This window comes from Bombus pascuorum, chromosome 14 (genome assembly GCF_905332965.1).
Source record: "Bombus pascuorum chromosome 14, iyBomPasc1.1, whole genome shotgun sequence".
In the NCBI taxonomy this organism is placed as follows: Eukaryota; Metazoa; Arthropoda; class Insecta; order Hymenoptera; family Apidae; genus Bombus; species Bombus pascuorum.
The window spans coordinates 659,463-682,183 of NC_083501.1; the positions used below are offsets into that span (position 1 = coordinate 659,463).

General features: G+C 35.1%; 2 protein-coding genes across 3 annotated transcripts in view; one reads left to right on the forward strand and one right to left on the reverse strand.

The window, feature by feature from the left end:
- Positions 1-137: 137 nt before the first annotated feature.
- Positions 138-1,785, reverse strand: LOC132914325 (iodotyrosine deiodinase). Its single transcript, XM_060973360.1, has 4 exons — positions 1,427-1,785; positions 1,042-1,254; positions 669-985; positions 138-585 (listed from the first exon to the last, which is right to left on the reverse strand). Exons 1-4 carry the CDS (start codon positions 1,599-1,601, stop codon positions 400-402), a joined length of 891 nt encoding a protein of 296 aa, XP_060829343.1. The 5' UTR covers positions 1,602-1,785; the 3' UTR covers positions 138-399.
- A 2,096-nt stretch (positions 1,786-3,881) lies between these two features.
- LOC132914298 (ribosomal protein S6 kinase alpha-5-like) overlaps positions 3,882-22,721 on the forward strand; it is a 54,818-nt gene continuing 35,978 nt past the window's right edge. Inside the window, exons 1-3 of one of the 2 annotated variants that reach the window (XM_060973289.1) lie at positions 4,264-4,353; positions 7,250-8,142; positions 15,650-16,381. In XM_060973289.1, the coding sequence (XP_060829272.1) occupies positions 16,102-16,381 (280 nt within the window). In that variant the 5' untranslated portion in view covers positions 4,264-4,353; positions 7,250-8,142; positions 15,650-16,101. Of the gene's footprint in view, positions 4,354-7,249; positions 8,143-15,649; positions 16,382-22,721 lie in introns of both variants that reach the window. The other variant, XM_060973290.1, reaches the window with a different exon arrangement.

Below are 22,721 nucleotides of genomic sequence, written 5' to 3' on the forward strand. Positions count from 1 at the left end.
TCTTATTGTGTGCCATGAATATTTTCTGAGTGCAGGAATATAATACATAATGATAGAACTTCTTTGGGTGCTATATTTCAGGGATTAGGTCCCTTTTGAACATTTTAGGATAACTTTATAAGATTGAAAGTCATGTCTTTGACCAAGGAAAATTATATTCTATAATTATAACGAATAATATATATATATATATATATTTGCGAAAGTGTAATGTAAGATATTCATAAGTAACAAACAATACTCAAAACAAATATAAGTTTTTTTATAAAAACAGGATTTATATATATAAATCTATGATTATGTGTACTCATTTTTGTATCATCCCATAAGTAAGCAAATATTCTGACAAAGTATTAAACAGAGGTACTTTGTTTCCCATAATTTTTCATTACATATGTGTCAATCAATTTCTACTAAAATATCAGATAGAGGTTTTCGCTGAAGGTCAGGCACTGTAGCATCCTTTGCTGGATAACCAACTGGCAGTAGTACAACAAGCCTTTCATTAGGAGGACGTCCAAGAAGGTTGCGGATAGCAGGTCCACAGTTTAAAGGAGTAGAAGTCAGAGTTACCAAACCTGCATACTAGTTTTAAAGTTCATATATTATTAATTCATATTATTCATAGGTATACAGTATAAGAGATTATAGTATTATAACAATATTACCTGTATAGCAGTGATGAGAATACCACAAGCAATAGATGTGCTCATTTCATTATAGTAATGAATTTTCTTATTTCCATTTGGTAAAATTCCATAAATTTGCTTAAACACAAATATTAAATAAGGAGCGGTAGTCAGGTATTCTTTAATCCAATTTGTTCTTAATGGAAGTAAATCAGTTGTCCATTTTACTCCCATTCTTTTTTTATAGTTTATTTCTTCTTCACTTTCGACGACAAGACGTATTTGTTCTTTCACCTTCTGATTTGATACCGCTACGAATGTCCATGGTTCTGTATGTGCACCACTAGGCGTAGTGCCTAAAACCGATTCAGATATATAAAAGTTTTGTGAATGTAACAACATGATATTGTACCTGCAGCTTTTATTATCTCATGTATGACTTCTTTTGGTACAGGGTCAGGACTGAAAAATCTTATACTTCTCCTAGCAGCTACTATTTTATAAAACTTAGAAGCTCGACAGAGTACCTCTTCTTCAGAGGGTCTCTTATATACATAAGGGATATGTTTTAAATCTGTTGTTAGTACAGGTCCATCGCTATTTTCTAGTGTTTCCTGATTAATGTCTAGAATATCATAATTTTTTATTTTATTAAAAAAATACATGACTAATCAGTAATTATTATTTACTATTACATAAAAATACAAATAAATTTCATAGTTTAAATGGTATACTTTTTTATAATTATTATTTAAAAAATTTAAAACCTAGTAGTAATAATATTATAGTATTATTACCTTTTAGCTGCTCCATGGTATTATCCAAAATGTTAAAATTATGTCTTTTCTTTTGAATAAAAATAGTGCCCATTTTTAACACTTCGTAAGATAATTTCAAAAAAATGTAAAGTATGATACTAATCAGTATATGGTACCAGTATTTCGTCCAAAATGGTAAAAGTTCAGTAAACATTTTGAATAAAAATTTTACGTTTATTTCAAGAACTAAAAGATTGAGTATACTACTCAACGGTTTCAATTACAATATACTGAAGGCTAACAACGTAACAATATATACATATATATATATATAAAAAGATATTGCGTTAAAACGAGTGAAGAGATACGTATGACCTACAATAACTAAGTTATCGCTTTTAAACCGACTATGTATCCCACTACTCATGATACAAAGTAGATTTAATTAACAATTAATTTTTCGTCTATCATTTACTATACAACGAAGTATTCAAATATTTGTGTCTTAAAAAAGTATACATATTATGCTTAGTAAGTTTCTAATTTTCCAAGTGTAACGAAGAGTAATTATAATTCTTACTATATACGATTAGCGATTATTTAAAAATTTTTTAAATTGTCCTTTGCACCTTCTATCGTCTAGAGAAAAACAAAAAGTATTATCTACCGAGGCATCTAATTACATCTTTAAGCAATACATGGAAACGATTTAATTATTCAGCGTAAAAGAGACTCAGGCTATTTAAAAAATAAATCCATCGAGACGCTGGCTTAGACAATGACTTTTATTAACATCCTACTATTGTTAAAGACTTGTTATTATAAATAAAGTCACTGTTTACTTTTAATAACTCTTATTCATTTCGATCAACATCGCGATACATCGTTTCGCCTCCATGTTTTATTACGTTTCGTAAATTTTTTGCTAAGGGTTGTATATCGAGTAAAGTATTCACATTTTCCTTCTTTCAATTTTAATCCTTGGATGGCAGACCGTAAACAGCGATGACTGGTAATTTCTGACCTTTGGGTATAATACAGATAGGATATTTTTTAAAGTAACTTTATTATTATATATGAGTAGAAAGACAAGAAATTATAGTTATGAATTTTATTCAAAAACTATCATTGTGGTTTTATTCTAAATATATGAAAATTATAAAATTGCGGACAAACTGAAAAATTAGAAATATAAAATTACGAAAATTGTATAGGGACAAAAAATTATACAATTATAAAACCACGAAGAAATCATATTATATACATTATAAAACTTTTGAAATTATATCCATTATCGTTAGAACTATTGAACTACTTTAATATATACTTAGATATATTATACATACATAATTAGAATTAAAACAATATGACGAACATATGGTGAATAAGAAAATAAATAAATACATGTAATCATATTTTTTTCAATAAAAGTAAATATCAATATTACAAAAATGCATAAAATTGTAATCAATCTTATACCATTCTATGTATATAGTTCTAATGTTAATGAATCGTACAAAATTGCGTCTTATTATTAACATATTATTCCTGTTTGAAACATTAGAGTATCCTGCATGAAAACTTAAGAAATGCATTCCTTTATTACGTTCATATGTAATTCGGTCCAAAAATGTCCCTATCATTGTTAGAGAAGGATAAAAAGAACGGTCTATTAATGAAAATTGATCGGGATGTCTTCTCAGCTGGAATCGATAAGATCATTTGATAATCACAGAAACATAAGTTATACTGCTTGTTTTCTATAGAGAAGCAATTTTAAAATTCAATATATTGTTAATCAATCCCCCATCAAAATTGTCTTCCCGTTTGATTTAGAATTAAATATTTTTTTCTCATACTCTTGAACATTAAAAAAATGTTAATAACATTAGTTACGCAGTTTAATATTAATTAAGTTAAACTAACATAAAAATCAAACTAGTATTATTCGTTTCTTACGAAACATCGTGAATTTATTACTTATTTTCAAAAGACTTATATCTTTGAATTTACACATCAAGTTATTCCCTTTCTCAATAACAGTGGTTACAAAAATTATTTGCACAGCATTTATTTATTACTGTAGCATTTACGTATTAATTAATCAGGCATATGGATATTAAATTTCGTATGATTAATAGTATGCAAGTACTTTCATATGACTACAAGAAGTGATACTCTGCAAATGAAATGTGAAACCTATTAAAAAAAGACTTCATACGATTCTCTAAACTTAACAATTGTATATTTTGTATTCTATTGCTTATTATCGAGAGATAAAATATGAGATAAGAAATTTTAAGTCCGTCAAAACATAGTTTACTCTAGTATTTCTTTTCAACCATCAAGCAAAACAAAAGTTAAAAAATCAGTAATGAACTTATCATATTTTTCTATTCTCTCGTGGTTTTCATTTAATATCGCACACGGTCGGTAATTTGTCGACAGTACTGACGCACCAACCGAAACCAGTGTTGTACATTGTTATACATTGCGCGTTGTGGATGCGCAGTATATTGAAACGTGCGTGTCTTCGTTGTCCGTCAACACGGACGCGTGAAAATTGTGGCAATCATGTAAAAACCCGGTGTCAATGCGTCATTTCTCGGACCGATTCATTTATTCTTCGTGACAATCAGGACGATCGGTATTGTAACGCAATATAAAAAACGGGATTCCATCTTGACGATCGTAAGTACATTAGAGAAAGAGAGAAAGATCTTGTGTCACGCGTAGACATAGACGACGTACGTTTTTGCGACGAACCAGAAGATCATCGACCCGCATCGTTTCGCGAAATGTGTTCTCGCTAAAGAAGATCGAGAGTTGTATTGTGAGTGACATCGAAATTTTATCGAGCAACAGGGATATGGAGAACGCCATGCAGCCGCCACCGCCACCCCCACCCTCGGAAATTCTTGAGAATACCACCACAGAACACACGGTCACCCACGTCTTGACATTTGGTACGTAACATTTTTATTTTTTCTCATGTCTCAACACGGTGTCGTATAATCATAATCTCACCTATCTTTCAATTTTGATAACGTGCAATTGATTACTAATTGTTGATAACGTTCTTACGATGTACTCGTCTGCATCGAGTAACTTCTTCAGATGTCACTTGACGTAAATATATTTAAAGAAACGTTGTGCTTTTTACTACCATAGGAATGATAGTCTTTCATATTTTTGGGGATTGTATGGTAGTTTTAAAAATGGTTTATTCGAAATTTTTATCTGTTTTAAATGTCAGTTAGATAATCTATAGAAAATATTGAATGAAATTTGTAGTTGAAAGTATCAGGTTTGAAGTTACTTGTCATGTTATAATTTATTGTTCGATACAAAGTATATTCTCTGATTTACAAAATATGAAGCGTTTGTTGATGTCTCATAAATATTGATTATTTAATATTTTGTTCCTGTATATTGAGACTGATAAAGTTAATAACAAGAAGGTAAAAAGATGCATATATATGACAGATTTGAATTTTCTTTGAAAATTATGATGCGAGGGATTTCTTTTATCTGTATTAAGCCTCGGTTAGTCAGTGTACAGAAAAAATTGAATTGAATTTATAATCAAAAGTGTAAAGTTTAAAACTACTTGTCGTATAACAGTATGTTGTTCGATACAAAAAGGATTGTCTGATTTGAAGAATATGAAAGATATAAAGTTAATTACAAAAAGATCAAAGTATGCATTCAGACAAACTATAATTTCTTTCTCCAAAAGGAAGTAACATTAGATAATTTGATCTAAAGTGTTTTATGGTTAGTTTAAAATTGCCATTATACATGTAGTTTATCCTTGCCTTTCCCGTCTCATTTATTTATTTTTTTTTCTTTTTTTATATGTATAAACTGTAGCATATAGGCTTAATATTATTCGAAGGTCCCAAGAAGGTACTACATTGGTTCTGAAATTTGTGATATTAACACACTGGCTGTCATTCTCTCTTCTTTCTGAGAATAAAGGAAGCATTTGCACGCAAGATTCCCAAAGAACAGAAATGACACATATACATATGTGAACTTCTAAATTTAGTGGCTTGCCAACCAGAAGGTGGTAGCCTTTTAAGCGAGCAATATTGGATGTTCTTTGTTGGTTGATGAAACAGAACAATGTAGTCGTGGTAGTGAAATGTTTATTGGCCTTTGTTGACATATATGGTAGATTTTAAAATAAACCTGTTGACCTTTCTTAATTAGTTTTCTGCAATGCATATTATACTTTATTATATAACTGATTAAATTGGACAATCCATATTAGTCGTAGGCTGCTTTTTATCTTATCGATTAACAGTAGCTCCTAATCAAAAAGTACTTTCTGACCATTTTTTATATAAAATAAGCACATTACCTGTTACGAACTTATCAAAAGAAATTTTTTGAAAATGATTAAGAAACAAGTATGATTCTTTATATTTTATTTTTTTTTTTTTTTTAAATTTTTCATGAAAAAATATACATATGCATTTACAGAAATTAATGAAACATCTCTTCGTCGTTACGAAATAACATCTTAATCTTTTAATACGATTTTTTCCAAGAGAATTAGACAGATTTAAACGAAGCCAGGAGAAATTACATAGCCAAATAATTCATGCAAAGTAAATTTGAAGAAAACAGCACGCAATGATGTTGCATCATAGTCATATTCACAGTAGTTCAAGGTCATCGTATCTAGACGCTCAATACAATAAAAGATATTTCGTAACAGCAATTTTAATCAAAATCTTAAAATCTTATCAACTTTACGAGAATTTGTTAATTAAATCGTTCGTACAAAATATATTTAATTAAGTTTCGTTTAGTTTTATTCGCATTTCGTAATAAAGTAACAATATAAAAGTACCAGTCATACGGATGTATTTAATAAGTTAATACATAAAAGGAAGTTACACTTGTGTTTAGATTTCAATAGATGTATACACAACATAATTTTATCGATCGGATAGACGTTTTGTTTATCGACGATCGATATTTATCTTTGGATGCAGGTCGGGCATTTAAACTGCACGACAATTTGTGTCGATTATATTCTTACATATTACGAGCTATACGTTTATCCGTTTATTAATATAATCATAAATATTACACAGTTGGACTTGAGCGGTATGTTTCCTAACGATATAATATATATACATATCATGAATCATAAATGTCGCGTTCCTTGAAGGCGCATGCCTCTACCATGATGTTTCCAACTCTTTTTAGTATATTCCTCAACCATGCTCCTTCTTTATCGTCGTTATACGAAAACCAACATTATCTAGCCGCTTAAACAACCGCGTGGCAGGGGTAGAGACGCGTGGTGGTGGGGATACGATATTTACGATTCATGGCGTATAATTTTCTCCTCGATACGCGAAATTTCGACGAAGTCGCATTTTCATACGTAAAATTCTGGTACGATCGCGACGCAAATGGAACGTCGATCGATAAAAATATTACCGCAACAAACAGCCTGTCAACGATTTGAGCAATAAATTACTAAGAGAAACTGATAATAAAGTCGATAGGCGATCCTCCTTCTCTAACGTTGCTTTTCCGAGAAACTTTATAACAAAATAGAATATTTAAACCTTCTTCTTTCTCTAGCATTCGTATAAAATAAGTATTTGTCGAATTAAAATTCACTTAAATTTAATCTCTTGTTTTCTACGTTCCGAAAACGAGAACATATTCTCGCATTATCCATACGAGTGACTTCAATTTACGTGGTACATATGCAAGGGTTAAAAATCTGGATCTAGTTATTATTTTTCATTATTGCTGTGCATACGAGACGAATCGGATAATTCGATTTCGTTGAAATGGAGAAATAGGATTAACTGGTATTACGCAACTGCGCAGGGAACCGGGTTCGGTTGATCCGTCGCTGAGCGGATCTCGGTGTTTTCCAAATCAGCTGTTAGTCGCCGGTGAAGGGTGACTGGGAGTTTCGTGGGGGGGGGCCCCGTCAGTCGGCTTTCAGACTCGGGGCGGTGCGTTTCGCGTTGTGTTTACCGCGTATCACGATCCGTCGTATCTACGTGTACGCCGTCTACGCCTCGTGTACGTCAAATATCGTTTTTCCATCGTACTTGTGACATATCGGTCAAGTGAAAGTGAAACGTGATATATCGACTGGAAGCTTTTTGAAAAGCAAAACCATATTCGTATTACACGCTTACGACCTCTACGCTGTATATAGTAGTTACACTATCGGTTGTTGGTTCGCGCGATCAACTGTGTGGTGTAAAACGTCAAGAGGTCTGCGTGTTACACGATTGCGGGGCCGCGTATCGAACGTGACACGCGAAAAAGACACGCTGCGCCAAGTACAACGTTCCTTTTTACGTCGTACGATACATTGGCCAGACAAGCAGCGGTCGTCTCGTGAAACCATATGCTCTTGCGATGTTACGTACCCGGGTACTGCACCTAGTGGAAACTTCCATGTATCGATGAAGGGGAACACTGTGACGTGCCTTGGAAGCGCGGTAAATATTTAAAAATAAATACCAACGCGAAGCCCCGTGTGCCCTGTATACACGGGCGAGGCTCGAAAGAGTCGCGGTGTGTCAGTGTGTGTAGTGTGTCTATCGAAAACATCGAAGCAACGGAACACGTGGCAGCAGTGGTCACGGCTAATCAATCTATCCACTTTTCCACGCGCTGTCTCTTCCTGAATCAACGTTACGTTCGAGCAGATCGCGCCGATATTCGCCAAGGTGGCCAAGGCCGAGGCCTGCTCTCCGTACAAGGTACGCGACTTAAAGTGTGTCAGTAGGATAACGACGGCCGATCCGTTTCGTTCGGCCTGACACTTTTGCCTGACTCGACTCTTAGGAATTGGAACACGACTGCATAACTAGAGAAAGGGATTGCGCCATGGTCGGTCGGAACTTTTTCGAATACACGGTAGTTAACCGCGTTAACTGGCCGGAATTTTCTTTTTATCTTGCTTCGTTTCATGTTGCAACCTATGCTTCACCGATCATCCGTATCAAAATATTTCGTATACTGCATCGCATGGATCGTTGGTGACCCACGAGGTACTTGCTTAATCGTAACGTCAATCGGTGTATTAATTATTATTTATATCCTAATACTTTCTATACTGTATAACGCGCGAATATAACGCGAATACTAAATCGTAAAGTACTTTCTGATATCGTCCGTTAGTATATTAATCGTGGCGTATCGCTTATACGTTAGGGCTCTTTCTTTAAAACAATAATCTTTTCGATTTTTTAATATTATGGAATACGGATTATTTGATAAACGTCACGAATATGCTGCGTGGGTTATGTGGGCCACGCTGGAACTTTCGTTCGAGCCATTTGATATTTTGTCTATAAAAAGGAACAGTATCGCGAAATATTTCCTGGATCCTCTTGCATAATAATTTACCAGTTAATAGTATTAGCAAGTCGATAAATTATAGTTTACAGACTATGAACTTTCCCTCTATGAGATGCTGTGATCTTTCATCGAATAGAATAATCGAATAATTTATAGTACCTGCTCATTACTGCTGTTAATAATTTGCAACTTATGATTTATATTGCGATGTTTTATATATCGGACCTTTTTCTTTATAATAATAATCTTTGCAACTATTACGAAACATAATTTCTTTATGTCACGTTTAGATAACAAATTAGAAAATTGATATAGCATTGAATCTATTAACTGCCATTCGCTATCTCCACAAATTCTTAGAACCGAGTAAACCTTTCGTGTTACTCATCTATTTAAAACAAACAAATGTTTAAGCATTCGTATATCACTCGTGTTTAGCGACCGTTTAGAAGTCGACAACTGGCTATTGGATGAGACCCTTGGTCGATTATCGAACGAGATATATCTTTAGGAAACCCCGAGTATCTCTTCGTCTCTTTGAGATATAGATACTATACTCATTTGTTTATTTCGTATCGAGATAATATTTCGACCACAATTTACAGCAACATTTATATTAAAATACTGCTAGAAACCAAGTATGCTTGAAATAAGATTAGGATTTCTAAATGGACCTCCAAGGTGCTATAAAATATGGCATTAACGCTCAGAAATACAAAGAGGAAGTTTCATTATAGCGCGTGGTAACGATCCTTTTGTTCTCGGACTCGTTCGTATTGTAGTTTTTCATTTCGTTTACCGTTACAATGAATTTTTCGTAAGATATTATCCGATCTCTTTAAAGAATCAAAATTGTTACTAAATCTGAATTTTGTTAGAATCATAGTTTTACTTTTCGCTGCCACTGTATATCTTTATCCCTTAATGAACAAATTTCAATACAAGGTTGCATTTCTCTCGATAACTACTTCGATAATATCTCGATTCGTATCCGTATAGCGAAATTACTTTAGTATACGATTTTCGCGCGTCGTTGCGAAGAAACGCTACTTTCCGTCGGATTTGACGTGCCTTTCCCCTCCCTTTCTCCATCGGGGAATCGCGTTGCGTCATCGGGAGAGCGAGGGGAGGTTATGACGATGACGATGACGATGACGGTAGGAAGAGAAAGAAAAAAATGAAGAAAGAGGTTGTACCGAGTGGCGAAAATCGAGTCGACGTACACACCGGTTTTCAGCGGATACGGCGGTACATCCGAGCGCGTAAGCAGGTTAGTTACCGATTGTTTGGCCGTGGTATCCGACTACGCGAATAATACGGTTACGGTTAACCCAATACTCGCGCGATACACTGTTCAACCGAGCAATGGCAGTTATATTAATACGTTGTTACAGGGTGTCTGGTTCGAACAGGGAACACGTGATACGTGTATCGGGGTCACTGGTTCGGGTTAGGTTTAAACTTTGCGTGTAATTAGCGCACGCTGTGTATAGTACTTTATAATGTTCACCGATAGGAAGCTTGTTTTCGACGCTCGTTCTGACCAGTAGTTTTCAACGTTTGCTAAGAAATATCGCTATGTACGAATACATTTCGCGTGTGTATTTGAACATTTCTAGAAATTTTTTACGAGTACAATTATGTAAGTTATATCTTGAAATTTCATTAGCGTTAGTAACGGGACGCGATTACTTGCCGTCGTTCTATTGGTAAGATTTGCAACGAATCTGAGAATTTATATAGACGTAACAAGCCATTTGTTGTAAATATAAATCGTTTCGCATAAAGCAATGTCTACATAAAAATTTCTCGTTAGAAGTGTAAGCGTTTCGTAAATAAACATTGCCGAATTACTGCATGTAAATGTATCTTTTTTATATCTTTCGTTAATATTTTATTGGCAATTTTGTTTGTTCAATGTATCTATTTGATGTTTAGTAAGAGACCACCAGTTGATCAATGATATCTTTATTGCGTCAATTTTTTTATTAGATGATTATATAAAATTGTATGGCATAACCAATATATCTATATATATATATACACATACACACATACAAATTCACCCCCACACACACGCAAAAATGCTTCGCCCAGTCGCGTCAGCAGATGTAAACACAATTGACCACGTGTAACTTCAGCTATTAGTTAGTGAATTACGATGCTCACGGATGGCTTTCTATCGTTATGTAGAAAATATTTAACACGTTCACGCCGGCGCTGCTATGTGTGTTTCTCGTCGTGGGGGCAACGCTCGTATTTACGTTTATAATTATTATAAAGTTTATAATATCGAATTGTTATACTTTTACTATCGAATTTTATAGGTTAATCGAGTTTTATAGGTTATGTTTATAATATTCGGACGAAACAAAATAAATCCTACTTTTTTTCAATTAATATACGTTAAATTTCCATTATTTAAATTTTCAATTGTATCGCAATTTTTCCTGGTTACTAAACGAACTATGTTTTTGGTGGCACGCGCCGTCCGACGGAACGCTCGAGCGTGAGTCACCGGCGGTACGCGCCAGCGTGAACGTGTCAATCTGACCTGATAAACCTAATACCTGTTTTGCAATATCTTAGCATTGGGAATGGACTTCGTTTTGCCCCTGGTATTTTTACTTATTCTTCTCGATTCGAGCCTGTTTCACGCAGCGTGATACCACGCATAACAAGCCTCGTTTTTAGTAAACAGCGTTATACACAGTATGTAGTAAATTTACCGAAACTTTGCCTCCAAATGTTCGAGATAAACGATTGTTATCGCTTGGATAATAATTTCTATTTAAGAAATTTCATTCGAGAGAGAAAACTCGGAAAGATTAAATCACGTTTAAGTAGCGTGTCAAGGTAGAACAAAAGATAGGGTGACACGTGGATTTCGAGGAATATGTATTTCGTGGTGTGATATAACCGGCGTCGATGATAAGTGAGATACGACATTTTTTTTCTAATCGTTATTTTATGATAGTTTCACTTTTGAGAATCACTGTTACAATCCTGAGCCTGTTACGATATCTCGAAAAGTATTGTTAAAAATCGTAGAACACGTAATATCGATGATTCGATCGTGAATTTTTACGAATTTATGAAAAATCTAAAGATACGCACACGCGATGCAAATATATAAAATGTAGCAATTGTTGCGATACCGAGTATGCGAAATAAATTTTGCCTAGGTTCCACTCTTTTAATTTATTCTATAAAGTATATTTTATTCTATAAAATTTTGGTAATGTGATAACAACGATATTGAAAAATATAGTATACGATGAAATAGAACGCTCGCAGCTTTTGAACATTCTTACAAGAAGAAATTGAATAGTAGTGAAATTAGAGTTTTCACAATTAGCGATTGGAAAAATTTAATTCAAACTCTTATATCGTGTTAGACTTTCTTGAATCCATTAGTGTAATAAGTAGTTCACTACGCGTATTAAATACGGTTTAATAAGACAATGAAACAGCTACGAACGAAATTATGATTAACAGACAGAGTTATTAGGTTCTCGATGGTAGATTGAATCGTGATTTTACACGGTTAAGCAATGTATCCAGCGAGAAATTTCATTTTAATTGTAGCAATGTAATAGCCGTTAATAAAACGGTAATTTAAGTAAATTACGCGGAATCATTATCAGGAAAAGTGAACGATGTTTCGAAGTAGAGTCTGTCATTCTGCTTGTCTCATTAAATCCAGCTTTTGATAGATGAATACCAGAGTTTTCATATTGCAGGAAACTGCAGAAATCTTGCACACCGTGATAGCACTAATGACCATTAGCATCAATCATCGGAATAAAAAGTTAAAATGTTATTTATTAATATCAGTAGTTCTATATTAAGAAGATTCCATAGCAATAATTCGAAATATTTACTTTATATAATATTGGTACAATCGCGTTAGATATTTTTCTTCTTTCCATATACGCGAATTTTTTATTTTATCGTTAGGAGTAGTTTTATTGGCGTGTTAAAAGCTTTCGCGGCAGCAATTCTATACGTTCGTCTCTTTTCGATATATTTTTCTATATTTCATTCTACGTATTTTTCTTTTAATATTCTAGCACCAAATATCGTCGTCGATACGATAAATATTTGAAAAATTCGCGAGTAGACGTATGTTGCGAATATGTTTTTCATCGTAGCATCCTTGTTTCTTCTATCCAGCTAAATAACTGTTTCTTCGTACGTTTGTCGCAGGTAGTTCAAATCGGATATTCGGCATAGTTGCCGGAAAAGGAATTACCCAAATTTGTATAGATCCGCTTTGTGTCTTAGTAAGCAATTGTTTGTTTTCCCTTACTCATTTATAGTTTTACAACGAGACGGATTTTCTTAAGCAAAGGAAAGGTACTAGGTTATTAATGCATTCATCGAAAGCATTACCGAAAGTACTACAGAAAACAAACTATTTGAAATATCAGGTAAAAGTGCTTAAATCTCCCTAGACGGCAATAAATGGTATTTTCACCGCGCGGCTTCTGACTCAAACTGTACCGTTAGTTACCCTACCAATCCCTTGTACTTTGGAAATTTCCAAGAACCGTACATTCAAATAATTTTCCTATTGCAAGTTAGGAACTAAGGTACGGTATTCTAAGAAATAAGAATTACAGTTTTCCGGTAATTGAGTATTCCATAACAGTAGTTCTCCTTAGATTTTATTTTAATTTCACTTTCAAACTTTCAGTTTTTGTACGTCGTACAGATCGTAAATATCTGCATATCTCAATCAGCGTTCTACAATTTGCCGTTTTAACGAATGTTAAAGTATAAATAAATTATGCGCGGTTAAATATGTATTTCAAGATTACTTTCTCTTACGCTTGCTTTCAACATCTTGCTACAATTTCACTTCGAAGAAAATCTACTAGTCATTGATCAAAGCCATCTTACTATTCTTTTTTATATAACAAATCGTTTTTCTCTCTTGCGCTCTTAAACGTTCGTTTCAATTTCAATCTCGCCCTCAAACTTTCAATTCGTAACGGGCCACGTGCCGATCGATCGATCGTGTCTCATCGATTAAACGTACGATTACGATAACGATGACCGTATTACATCCGTGCATCCGGATGTCGAGCGTTCGATTTCTTGCCGGGGTATCCGATCGTTTCTGGCTGATATCGAAGGATCTCTGAGAAAACGCGCTATCGACCTATTCTTACCTCACGTTGAACGGACGACACGTGAAAAACACGATAGATCGTACGAGTTTCGACGTCGAGCAAACGGAACCTTCCTTCTTTAAACGTACGAAACGTTCGATTTTTTGGCAATGTTAATCGTAGGAGTATGATTAAAATGAGAATCGTTTGGATAAATGGGAATAAAAGGAGGTAGCGATATGTACTTTGTTTCCGATGTTTTACATATTTTTCCATCTCTACACATTTTTGCGTATCGACGCTTTTCGTAACTGTATAAAAATCTAATTATCAGCTAGTATTTCGGAGAAAGTTAAATACTGGAAAATACAGAGATATATGCAAAAGTGTATGAAATATTCGAGATAAAATATACGTTGTAGTATGTGATATCTGGCTCGTTGTTAGTGTCAAATAGAGAAGAAAAATTGAGTGTACTGCTATATAGAAATCGATACGAGGGAAAATTAGATATGTATATTATTAGCATCGAAAAGGGAGAGGATATTAAATGTAAAAATAAAAATTTATCCAATAATTAAAAATTCAACGAATGATAATTTAGCATAAATATGAAAATACGAAGAAATCGTAGTTTGATATATTTGAGATGATACTCGTTTCCTTTATATAAATAGACACGTTTCCTCGTTCGTGGATAATTAAAATAAAATTAGCAATATCTTTTACAGGATTTAGCTTAGCGTGTTAAGGAAGTAGATTTTTATTTTTGCTAATTACGTCGTTTTCGTAATTAAATAACGATGTATCGTGCCTCGCACTTCGACCTTTGGGGGAAACTATTCACCACGAATTTCGGCATATTCGATACGCGCGAAATCGTAGCGACACTCGGTATGACGCATTGAAAATAATTTTATCATCGATAAAGTGCGTTATTCGCCGACCTGGTGCAATCTAGTCGCGTGTCTATCTCGACGATCGCTCGTGCGTTATATATAGAATTGATCCGAAGATGGATTGTTCCGTTGGAATTCGATTATTTTTGCAAGAGCTTCCTCCGCGAGGAAAAATACTTGGAAATAAAAAGAAAAGTAGTTGTTCTTTTGTTAAAGATTATTCATCGTATGTGGCATAGTATATATATATAAATATTTTACAAATAAAATTTGTTATTGCAAATTTATATACTTTTTCGTCTAACTTCGTTTTAATAAAAATGGACTTTGATCGTTTCTCCTTGGTGAAAATCTTTGATAAATAGGAAAAAGGACGCTGCAGTTAAAATTTTATTTTTTTATTTTTTTATTTTTTTATTTTGGTTATTTTACAATTTGTCCTTATGGACATTTGGTAAAGTGTTATATTTTATTGGTGAAGAAAAAAACAATAAAATAAAAATGAATATAGCATGTGGGTGGCTACCCCCATCGGGGTGGCAGCTTTGTTTTCTTCTAAGGTATATCTTTTATGGTTAAAATTTTTAAACAAAAGTAACGGGAACTTATTTACCTGCATAATTCCCTTTTCTATTTCTGTATGACGCAGCGTTTACCTAAAGTTTTGCTTAGGAGTTTTATTGCAGACGATTTTAGAATAAGGATTTAAAAATTTGAATGTTTTCTTAATGAACTACTACAAAACAATGCAATAAATCACCTTCTTACTTTGGACCCTTGATCCTCATTAGGACGGTCCATCTTCGGTGATTCATATTGGTAATTTGGCAGGGGTAGTTAGGGTAATCGGCAAATAGAGTTGTGTTAACCGTACCTTGTTTACCTCACAGGTATACCTACACACACTATAGAACTCGCTCGTGTAAAAGGACCGAACCGCTTGGGGAGGATACATTCTTCATTCGACTGCAGACCGAGAAGGTTGTTCGAGTAGTTTCTTTGATTCTATTTGTAATTGGAACTTTGTTTTCTACGTTTATTTCTAAGTGCGCGAAAGCAAAAGTATTCGAGTTTGTACGCTTATTCGAGAAAAGAACTTTCGTTCGATTTAAACCGAGGAAGCCGGTTTTTTACAGTCTGGTAGCTACGATTCAGTGGTAAAAAATCATCCTCGAAGAAGAGTCTATGCAAGAAGAGATCCATCGACGCGGATCATGCAACGACTTCTTGATTGACCCGTGGCTGGTCGTGTGCCCTCGTGTTCACTTTGATATCGCGAGTTACATACGAGTTCGGGAGTGAAATTGTGCCAAATTAAGTGTGTGAAAAAGTGTATAAAGTTATGTCAAACAATTCTGATCCAAGGCAGCACGACATGAAACACCCGGAGCACGAAAGTGGTTATTACGGAAGCGACTATTTCGAGGAGGGAAGCGACATAGAGGTAGTCCCCGTCGAGGAGACGGTTGGCGTCGATGACATCGAGGTGGCGGAGGAGGTAGTTGTCCCCCAGGAATATACGGAGACCTGTTACGAGTTCACCAACGGCGACTTCGACCACCTCGACGAGGAAAAGTCGGACGAGCCGGTTCCTGATCATCCCGAGGACGAATCAAACAAAGGTAAGGCGTGATCTTTTCCAAAGAAAAAGTATATTCGCCATATTTATCGATGATTTTGTCGGTTTAATTTAAAGTACGATCGATCGCGTATAAAGAGAATAGAGTAAGGAACGACAGTCAACGGATTGATAAAATACCAGAGTATCGGTCGTTATTATATTCTAGAAAACATTCTTAATATTGAAATCGAAAATATTTCGAGCATTTTTTAACGTGGTTTGACGAGGATAAATGGAATAACGCTTTCGTATTATAGAAAAATGTTTTACGCGAGAATTTTCGATATTTCGCGCGTTTCTTTTAACGTAGTATTATAAGGATAACCGAATACACCGATAGAGACAACGAAAGAGATTCGATTTAATTCGATTTACAAGTTCGTGACTATTATCCGAGATAAAAATTTAAAAGTTTCGAAGTGTAAAAAATATATCTTCAAATTCTTTATTGTAAAGAAATCAAACTTTTTCTAACACGGCTAGATGAGTTTACACGGTCAGCGTCGCGTATAACCGCGTTTCGATTTCAACGAACGTTTATACATAGTCACGCGGTCGTCGATAATTTGCTCGATGCGACATTTAGATGATCAAACTTTTTGTTATTCGAGGAACGTCGACGCGAACTTTCGCTCTCTTTTCTCATCCCGGTAGCGGTTCGTTGAATTAAATAAAGCTATAAACGCGTACCCTTGCTACCATAAACGCACGACCGCGGAAGAAATAACGCTACCCAAGAAGCAAGTCTATTCTTGGCCGGAAATGCTAGCAAAACGATCATCGGTCTGCGCTATTCTTATCGTTACGAGTATTATTAACGACTCGCAAAGCGATTTCCAAAATTATCCGTAAACGAATCTCTTAAAGATGGAAATCGTTCTATCGAAAGGCTCGTGTGCGTCCGAAGGGCTGTCTTTCTTTACTCTGATTACGATCTTAGTAAATAAACTTACCGTACGGCGTTCGCATTAGATAGACCCAATTAGTCACTAGACCGACGGTATACAGTTAGTGGAATCGATGTACGACGAGGTTATACTATTTACCAAGCGTTGAAGTCTCTAAGGTTTCAACGCTTGAAATAGTAATTTCGGAAATCGTAAACAAAATGTTTGTATATAACGATCGTAAAGTAAGATAGTAGTTAGGAAAAAGCGTAAAATAAGGTATTTTGTATTTTTCAATCACTCTGATTATTTCGCGTTGATTAAACGAATCGGGATTCGATTATGATAAATATCTCGGACGTAATCGCAGAGAAAAGTTGTAATTACGGAGAAATGTAGAGTAAGATTCTTTCGCGTTCTTGGAAATTATGGCAAACATTTTGTTTCGATCCGAGGCAAAACTACGCTAAAATATAATATATTTTTACTTCGGAATAAAATAATATAGCGAACGTAGTACATTTTAACGCTAGTTTAAATTATTGCATATAATATATAATGTATAATAGTTGTTTGATAAATTTTGTCCATTGTTGGGGAAGTTCAGAATTGTACGGTGTCGACTATCAATCGTTATAAAGAATAAAAAATAGAAATATATGTTAGTAAAAAGAAATCATGCTATCGAGTAATATTAATTTACAAATGACATTTACGTTTGGAGATTCAAGAAGACGTTTCTATGAGACGTTATACAAGTGGCTGTATAAATCAGCGTTACCATTTAATATTTTAATTTACGGCCTCGTTAGATCGTCTTCTCGAACTGTACTTTTAGATTGGGACGAGTTGTGAATGTCCCGTTGAACGTGTAGAGCTTCGTTCCAAAGGTTGTGTCGCGTTTTCGTGAGTACCGTGCTATCTCACAGAGGCAGTGAGTCACGCTGTAAGCGTGTACAAGCGTCACGTTTAACCCTCTTCTAGTACCTAGAAAGTAAAACGATCACGTGTGGGCACCGTTACGATTTTGAGGCACTCGTAAAAGAGGAATTATCAATGATCGTCGATTCATCTTGCAACCACTTACCTTTTCCTTCTCTTAATTTTAGACGATGTTTTGTTTATCCGTGCAAAATGCGTTTCTTCGTGATAGCAATTTTCCTTATTTATTTTATTTCTCTGTAACAGTAGCACGGTAAATATTAATTTTTTGTTAGGAAAAATGCGACAGCGTGAAGATGAAAGAAATTGTCGGATTTGATCGCGGGCCAAACGCTTCTATTATTGCAACTGTTCAAAGACAGAATCCACTATATCGCGTAACGCTCGTTCCAAGTACAATCGCACTTGAAATTAGTTGCAACAAAGCTAACCGAGTGCACTCGAAACACCATTATCCGAAATGTTATCCGATCGCGACGGTGAAATAAAAAACGATTCGTTGTTATTCAGGTTTTTATAAATCAATTTTCACTCGAACGATCTACGATCTACTATCGCGTCCATGCATATTCGCTCGATCAACTACGTTCGTCCCTCAAATTATACATCGTTATTTTATATAAAATAAATTATAAATTTAATTTCCATAAATACTAATCGGGTACTCAAATAAGTTAACTATTTAATAGCGCGACGGAGTAAAAGTATAGTTACGCAAGAACGAGTTAAACGACGATCTTTCGTGAATTTTAAATGTACGCGAACGTTATACCGAAGATGAATATCTTAAGCTCTCTTAAACCTCTCACGATATTCGAACACCTGTTACAACTCCTCAACACCATGTTCCAAGCATCCTGGAACGTCCGAAGGGCGTAACAAAAATGCTTTGGTACAGTTGCACGCCGTAGACACCTCAAATTACGTAAAGAATATTCTCAGCTAAAACCGGACCTCGAAAAAGTACATACCCCTAAGCGAATTCAATACTCCGATTTCGAACAAGTTGACGAGACATACGTTTAACGTACAGAATTTTCGAGATATCGAATACCTCGAAGAGTAAATATATGGCCAAGAAACGATACCATACCATAAACAGACGCGTACGTTTTCTTGATTAACGCGAGCAAAGATTTCAGAGCGTTAGAAGTTTAACTCGTCGATTAAAATATATTTTCGGAAGAAATTTCGTGGTTATTTCGTATAAATATTTCTAGTAAAGTTTATTTACAAATTATGTACACGCTAAATTGGCTAGATTTGAAATCGGTTGAATCGTATTATGTTTAAAATTAGGTTTGATTCGAAAATAAAGAAAATTAATAATTGTACTTTTGGCGTAAAAGAAATTTCGGAAATAAATTTCCTTATGGCTGAGAGAGTTTTATTGCATGGACGTGGGATAGGTCAAGTTTTGTTTTGAATTTGAATTTTCTTTGGGTCGAAAGTAATCTATTTGGGTGCGACAAAAGACCTAAGAATAATCTTTCTTACGTTGAGAAAGGTCAAGATATGGTGCCTTTAATACCTTAGTCGAGCGAACCGATTAGAAGGCGATGGTGCAATTTATCCTGCTTGTCACCCTCTCGTAATTGCAAGCTCGGGAGCAGAGCTCTATTCTTTGAGATATACCCGTAGAGCTTGGGATACTCGTGGGACCCTGGTTCCAACACAATAACAATAATTGTGTCTTCAAATTATCGGGTCGCTCGGAACGTTTCTAGCGAAACTTGAGAAAAATTTCAAGCCAATGTATTTTTATAAAATTTTCATAGAATCGAGTAATCTTTTCAAACATTGCGTTTGTCGGTGAATCTTTGCCACTCGTTGACAAAATAGTTGTCGTTGTTTCATTATTTAGTAAAAGTTCGATAATCCTCTTGCCACGTAACCGATTATGGTCGTAGTTTAATTATTAATTGATAGAATGCCACGCGACAAAGCCGAACGACGCGTCACCCTCTTAGTCTTCATCGAAATCTTAGTATTCTGTTTTACAAACACATTTTCTCACCAACCGGAAAAGCTAATATTCGCCGCGAAAGATTCGTCGCTGAAAGCGAAGAGCGAAACGCACTTCTATCTCGATCGCTCGAAGAAATTCGACGGTCGACACTCTTAACCGCATGATGCGGTTTTCCTCCCTATCTCGTCCATGTGTGTACGTTCATCTTCCGTTTCTTCTTTTTCTCCCTTCGCCTCTTTCGCGTTTCTTTTTCCTCTGTCATTTTGCCTTCTTTTTCTCGCGGTTTGCACGCGTACACACTGGACATCGATCCGGCTAACGCGTGACCGACGCACGTACTTACACACTTTCTCATCCGCATTCTTCTCCGAACGGTTTTGCTCCGGTGAAAGAGACGACGAGAGGGAAGGCGATGCATGCAATTGGGTCCAGCTTGCGGGTCAGTCGCGGCTGCATCGTGTTCTCGAAGGACACCCGTGTACTCGCTGACATCCGTACGCGCCGATGATTAGATCGCGGACGTTTATGCAACTGTCACGTTAAAAAAACAACAATGCGTTCGAACGTACGAAGAATAATATCGTTTATGATACTTAATGGGTGGTATTTAATGGGACTTTTATGCAATTATGAGAATTTAAAGATAGGGAATATAGTACTGTGTGATATCTGATATGTCGTGTTTTGAAATTTAAAATTCAAAAATACAAAATACGTTTAAAGATACTCTCCGTGATATTTAGTAGGTAACCCAGGTGGCTGTCTAGGTCTTACTTTTTTAATCTTACTTTTAATCGTAAGAATACGAGCTTGAATATACGCAAACGATTCGATATCCCAAATACTGAAAAGTTAATTAGCCATTTTTATGGGTATGCTTCGTCTGGAAATATTTGTACACCGTACGATCGACGATTAAAATTTTTCACCCTAATAACGAGCATCGTCGAATCGAAACTTGGTTACGCAATTTGTTAGCGTTGTTCGCGATCTTTCGAGGCTTCCGCGGCAACGTTGACGGTCGCACTATAGGATGACGTTAGGTCACCGTCGGTAAATCGTCCGATATCGTCGAATACGCAAGAAAATCGAACTTTTCACATTCCACGATCTAATCCGGTTCGATACGTGCGCGTTTCGTACTAGTTACCTACTTGAAACGGGAATACTCGATTCTGAGAACTTTGAAAAGTGGAAACATCATCGTGTAAAGTTCAAAAGATTGTACTTTGGCATTTGATTATAGATTCAAAAAGCAACCACGATGACACGGGTTTTATTTGCGGTCAGTTGCGAAACGTTTCTCTTTGAAAGTGTTCCTTTTCTCGCGTAATCGACGGGCTCCTTCGTTACGTTTTACGAATTCTAAAGTTACATTGCTGGAAATAATTAGAGGTTCTCCAGATCCGAGGAAATTTACATTGGAAACGAAAAACCAAGCTTTTCTTGTTCTCTATTTAATCTCGTGTTAATATCATTAGGAGCGATCGAAGAACATTTGTCGATTACGAAGATAAAAAAGGCTTCGAACTGTTTCGTATATTTCGTTAAAATCTACATAGTTGCGGAATTTTGTCGAAAATCGGTCCGTAAAGATAGCAAATTGTATAAATTGCTTTGAAAATTTTAATTCTGGTTTTCTGGTATTAATTGCGTTGGAATTGATAATTATCGTGGCGTTTAAAGAACCTTGTTCTTCTTCTCCTACGAAATAAACAAAAATTTTATACGAATACACTCGTCGGCATCTATTATTTCTATTTATCGTCGGCATCTATATATTTATCACAGACTTACAGTTACCTCTTTTAGGAAGTTTCTTAATTACATTTTGATGGGAAATTTCGTTTCGAATAAAAGGGTTGAATTTTTTTATTATTATAACGCGCAAATATTCCTTAATGACCGTTACGTAATGACCGTAAACTACATTAAATATTCAGCTAATTTTCAAAGGAATTTTACTTCAAAGAAATAAAGTCCGTTGAACGAGTCGGCTCGTCAGCTGTAAACAAATGCACGTGGCGCCGGCAGGGATGCGTGCGAACGCGTGGCATGGCGATAAGACGACCGTCTACGTCACGAAAGATTTCTGTTGTTTTTATACGTTCTATAAAAGAAAAATAGGCAAGGAAAAATAAAGAAGGAATAAAGACAGAGGACCGAGAGAAAAGGCAAAAATTTTAGAAGTTTGGCCTACCCGTGCCTGTTTGCCAATGCTATGCAACTTCGACGGACTGTCTTTTAGCGAAACTGGGTGGAAAATATATACAAATAAAACAATTTCGCACAGAGTGCAATAAGAAAGACCCGAGGGGATAGTACAAATCAACGTTACGTCGTAGGAAGATTTTTACTTATACATATATCTACGCGTATACTTTCGTAATAATAATGATGATAATAATAAATAAACTAATACGAAAGTAAATGCAAATATGCAACGGAGGAACTAATATAGAAACGTAACAAATATAAATAAATGGAGAAAATAAGGAGTAAAGAAAGATACAGGCAATATCTCTGGCCTATCTCACGTGCTA

Excerpts from the sequence above, each read along its gene's own strand:
- LOC132914325 (XM_060973360.1), bottom strand. The coding sequence starts at position 1,601 with ATGTTTACTGAACTTTTACCATTTTGGACGAAATACTGGTACCATATA. Across the intron at positions 1,255-1,426 it reads TACCATGGAGCAGCTAAAAG|ACATTAATCAGGAAACACTA; the intron begins GTAATAATACTA and ends ATGATATTCTAG. Across the intron at positions 586-668 it reads TTCTCATCACTGCTATACAG|TATGCAGGTTTGGTAACTCT; the intron begins GTAATATTGTTA and ends CTTTAAAACTAG.